This window comes from Salvelinus sp. IW2-2015, unplaced genomic scaffold, assembly GCF_002910315.2.
Source record: "Salvelinus sp. IW2-2015 unplaced genomic scaffold, ASM291031v2 Un_scaffold2547, whole genome shotgun sequence".
In the NCBI taxonomy this organism is placed as follows: domain Eukaryota; kingdom Metazoa; phylum Chordata; class Actinopteri; order Salmoniformes; family Salmonidae; genus Salvelinus; species Salvelinus sp. IW2-2015.
Genome location: NW_019943860.1, coordinates 25,807 through 30,541, shown reverse-complemented (window position 1 = coordinate 30,541; position 4,735 = coordinate 25,807). Strand labels below are relative to the sequence as shown.

Below are 4,735 nucleotides of genomic sequence, written 5' to 3'. Positions count from 1 at the left end.
GCAGAGCAGTAGCAGCGCGTGAGTGTGACGGAGAACTGACAGTCAGTGGAGAAAGGTGACTGACTAGCTATAGTAGAAAGCTAGCTAACTAAAGGTAACACTAGAGGCTTTATTGCAATGTTTTACTGATAAGCTGTAGCAAAGATTGCTGAGCTAGCGACAACTGTCTGTCTAGCTGTAACGGTAGCTAGCTACAGTAGCCGACTTAAAACTCAATGATTTAATACGATGATAAAGTTGAGATTTATCGGCTACTATCTAACGTTAGATAACTAAGTTACATCTATCATTTAATGGCTATAAGGCACTTTCAAGTTGTCAATGATATTCGAAAATAAAAATATTGCTAGCTACCCATTATGGRCATTATTATTAGCCAGATGGCCATAAAAGCAGCATATGGTCGTTGTAGCCATGTGAACAGGGCCTGYCAGTCAATACGACTTCATAGCTAGACGTCAAACTGCTTCTTGTAACGTTAGTTAGCTAGTTCCTAAGACAGTATTGCAATATGCAATGTTAAKCTGTAAATTGGTGTAGAAGTCTTCCTAAGGGCATTTGGCAGATTTATCTTTGAACTAGTTATTGCTTCCTCATCTGTTAAGTCATTGGCTACCAACAACAGCATAATATGATAAGGGTGCAATGGTGACATATGAAATATCATAAATAATGCAGCCATGAGTGACAGCTCAGTATCATTATTAGCTAGCTAGCTTGTCTAGCTGGACATGATGGTGTGTGTTTGGTATTGGTGTCCTTTAGAGCCTCTATAAAAGCGTCTGTGCGTATTCCAGTATTCCCCACTTGTGATTCTCCTATATTGTGTGTGTGTGTGTGTGTGTGTGTGTGTCTCTTATACACATCTAGGGGTGTAGAACTGGTTTTGTGGGAAAAAAATAAAAAAACAAAAAAATAAGTTCTAGGGAGGGGCTGTACAGTCATTGCTTTTGTCCAATCACAATGCAACTTAGGTTTTGGGTTACACAGCCAAGAGGTGAAAATGCAATGCTTGTGGAATGTACAGTGCATAGCAGAGGCTTGGGCTTCATGCTGTTGCTTGCTTCTCCTGTTCGATAGTTTCTTTGGTGGGCAAGGGGTTTTTCTCTTGTGTCTCGGTCTTCTTCAACTTGGTCTTGTCAAAMTTAGACTTCAATACAAAAAAATAAGTTCTAGGGAGGGGCTGTACAGTCATTGCTTTTGTCCAATCACAATGCAACTTAGGTTTTGGGTTACACAGCTAAGAGGTGAAAATGCAATGCTTGTGGAATGATTGATTGATTTCCTGGTTCTGAGTTTGGCTACGGCTCAAGAGTTGATTTAGAGATACATGATGTTCAGGTTATGAGTTTCGTAACCTTGCCCCAGATCTTTTTTGCTCTACGGTCTTTGATGCTGTGACGCTCTGTGAATCCCAGACCGCCCCCTCGCCCTTACCAACTCACTCGGAGGGCCTTCCGTTGTCACYTGTTGCTGACTAAACTCCTAGGGTGACTTCCAGAGAGTGGCCAGGAGAACAATAAAACCAACTCTGGGACATACTTGTGATGCAATTCATGTTACATTTTTAAATAATAGAGTAAAAAAACATGACTCCTTGCTGCGCACACCCAGAAGTTATTTTGTTTGGAGGTGCTGACTAATGACGAATAAACTARAAAAATAGAGTCACACAGTCCTTATATAAACTCCCAGTCATTAACAAGCATGACATTCAAATTAACAAATTCCCCCTGTTATTTTGCAAGATATACACCTCAGTATCAGTTAAACATTTCATTTGGGAGGTATTTCATTTGTTAAGTGTCAAGCCTCTAAATCAGTCAAAGGGGCTAAGCCCCTACACTGTAGATCATTTTCACTTCCTCAGCTTTGGGACACATATGGTGGTGGTGCTTGAGGAGAAGGGGGTGATTTGGGATTCAGCTTCTGAGTTTCTCACTGTGTTTTGTAATAGCAGAGTGTGTGTGTGTGTGTTTTGGCTTCAGTGTGAGAGAAGGTCAAGGTCCAGACTAGTGTTTAGTCTTAGCAAGAGTAGGTGGGATATCATAGGAGGGAGGGAATGTATGTGTGTCTTTGTGTGTGTGATAATCTCTTGTGTTGAGTGATTTGTGGTGTCGGTTGGTAGCAGAAGTGTTTCTGTGTCGGTTTGTGACTTTGATTGTAACTTCCTGCCTGAAGTAACCTGGGCTTGAAACACACATAGGGTTGTGTGTCACTTAAACCCTGTTTATTTAGAGTAAATATTCCTGGGCCTGATGGTGTAGCTCTGGTACAGTGAATGGCTGCTCTGTTTTGTGTTAAAAACATTGAATTGGTATAAGAAACATGATGGAAGCCAATCCAATGAAGTCCATGAGGGGGAGTGAAGAGGTGTACATTTCAGGGAGAAACAGAATGTTTATAACCTCAAAAATGACTTTAGACTAACCTGTTCTCGCTCTCTACGCCCTTTCTTACCCTCTTTCTTTCTCTCTCCCTCTTTCTTTCTRTCCCTCCCTCCCTCRRTCRRTCTRTCTRTCTCTCTRTRTCTCTCTCTAGCTTCATCATATCATGGCAGCAGCTATCAATCAAGCAAGGTCGGCACTTTCAAAAATGGTGAGGGGTCTTTCTTTTTTCCTACATGCACTATGAGTCTGTAGAACACAAATGCACACCCTCCTATACAAACACATTCAGCTATATACTGAACAAAAATATAAATGCAAAGTGTTGGTCCCATGTTTCATGAGCTGAAACTAGATGGTAACTTTACAAGTAAAGTTGGTGGGGCTAATCCCTGAAGCTGGAGACACATATCTCCCTCACTAACTTAAGCACCAGCTGTCAAAGCAACTTACCGATCATTGCACCTGTACACAGCCCATTTGTAAATTGCACACCCAACTACCTCACCCCATATTGTTATTTATTTTTTTGCTCTTTTGCACCCAAGTATCTCACTTGCACATCATCATCTACACATCTATCACTCCAGTGTTAATGCTAAATTGTAAATATTGCCTATTACTATTTATTGCCTTACCTCCCTACTCTTCTACATTTGCACACACTGTACATTGATTTTCTATTGTGTTATTGACTGTGTGTTTGTTTTAGCCAGGACGCAGTTGTAAATGAGAAACCTGTTCTCAACTGGCCTACCTGGTTAAATAAAGGTGAAAATGAAATTAAAATAAAAAGGCTGTATATTGTGGCCTCTGGAATGTTGTCCCACTCCTCTTCGATGGATGTGCAAAGTTGCTGGATATTGGCGGAACTGGAAAACGCTGTCGTACACGTCGATCCAGAGTAGAGGTCGACCGATTATGATTTTCAACGCCGATACCGATTATAGAACCAAAAAAAGCCGATACCAATTAATCGGCCGATTTTTACCTTTATTTGTAATAATGACAATTACAACAATACTGATTGAACACTTATTTTAACTTAATATAATACATCAATAAAATCTATTTAGCCTCAAATAAATAATGAAACATGTTCAATTTGGTTTAAATAATGCAATAACAAAGTGTTGGAGAAGAAAGTAAAAGTGCAATATGTGCCATGTAAAAAAGCTAACGTTTAAGTTCCTTGCTCAGAACATATGAAAGCTGGTGGTTCCTTTTAACATGAGTCTTCAATATTCCCAGGTAAGAAGTTTTAGGTTGTAGTTATTATAGGAATTATAGGACTATTTCTCTCTATACCATTTGTATTTCATATACCTTTGACTATTGGATGTTCTTTAAGGCACTTTAGTATTGCCAGTGTAACAGTATAGCTTCCATCCCTCTCCTCGCTCCTACCTGGCTCGAACCAGCCACCCTCGAAGCAGCTTTACCCATGCAGAGCAAGGGTAACAACTACTCCAAGTCCAAGTTTGAAACGCTATTAGCGTGCACCCGCTAACTAGCTAGCCATTTCACATCGGTTACACCAGCCTAATCTCTGGAGTTGATAGTCTTGAAGTCATAAACACAGCAATACTTGAAGCATTGCGAAGAGCTGCTGGCAAAACAAGGAAAGTGCTGTTTGAATGAATGCTTACGAGTCTGCTGCTGTCTACCACCGCTCAGTCAGACTGCTCTATCAAATCATAGACTTAATTATAACATAATAACACACAGAAATACAAGCCTTAGGTCATTAATATGGTCGAATCCGGAAATATATCATCTCGAAAACAAAACGTTTATTCTTTCAGTGAAATACGGAACCGTTCCGTATTTTATCTAACGGGTGGCATCCATAAGTCTAAATATTCCTGTTACATTGCACAACCTTCAATGTTGTCATAATTACGTAAATTCTGGCAAATTAGTTTGCAACGAGCCAGGCGGCCCAAACTGTTGCATATACCCTGACACTGCGTGCAATGAACGCAAGAGAAGTGACACAATTTCCCTAGTTTAATATTGCCTGCTAACCTGGATATCTTTTAACTAAATATGCAGGTTTAAAAATATATACTTCTGTGTATTGATTTTAAGAAAGGCATTGATGTTTATGGTTAGGTACATTCGTGCAACGATTGTGCTTTTTTCGCAATGCACTTTTTTAAATCATCCCCCGTTTGCAAAGTTGTCTGTCTTTGTTAGGAATAAATAGTCTTCACATAGTTCGCAACGAGCCAGGCGGCCCAAACTGCTGCATATACCCTGACTCTGTTGCACAGAACGCAAGGAAGTGACACAATTTCCCTAGTTAAAAGAAATTCATGTTAGCAGGCAATATTAACTCAAATAGC

The 4,735-nt window shown here is 40.0% G+C and overlaps 2 protein-coding genes across 4 annotated transcripts in view; one reads left to right on the top strand and one right to left on the bottom strand.

Annotated features, from left to right (window-relative positions):
- Nucleotides 1–4,735, top strand: part of LOC112074240 (transferrin receptor protein 1) — a 23,656-nt gene continuing 18,921 nt past the window's right edge. The window contains exons 1-2 of one of the 3 annotated variants that reach the window (XM_070440446.1): nucleotides 1–18; nucleotides 2,542–2,598. In XM_070440446.1, the coding sequence (XP_070296547.1) occupies nucleotides 2,554–2,598 (45 nt within the window). In that variant the 5' untranslated portion in view covers nucleotides 1–18; nucleotides 2,542–2,553. Of the gene's footprint in view, nucleotides 95–2,541; nucleotides 2,599–4,735 lie in introns of all 3 variants that reach the window. The other 2 variants (XM_024141441.2, XM_024141442.2) reach the window with 2 other exon arrangements.
- On the bottom strand, nucleotides 1,047–1,266 carry LOC112074241 (thymosin beta-12-like). Its single transcript, XM_024141443.2, has one exon. It carries the CDS (start codon nucleotides 1,193–1,195, stop codon nucleotides 1,049–1,051), a length of 147 nt encoding a protein of 48 aa, XP_023997211.1. The 5' UTR covers nucleotides 1,196–1,266; the 3' UTR covers nucleotides 1,047–1,048.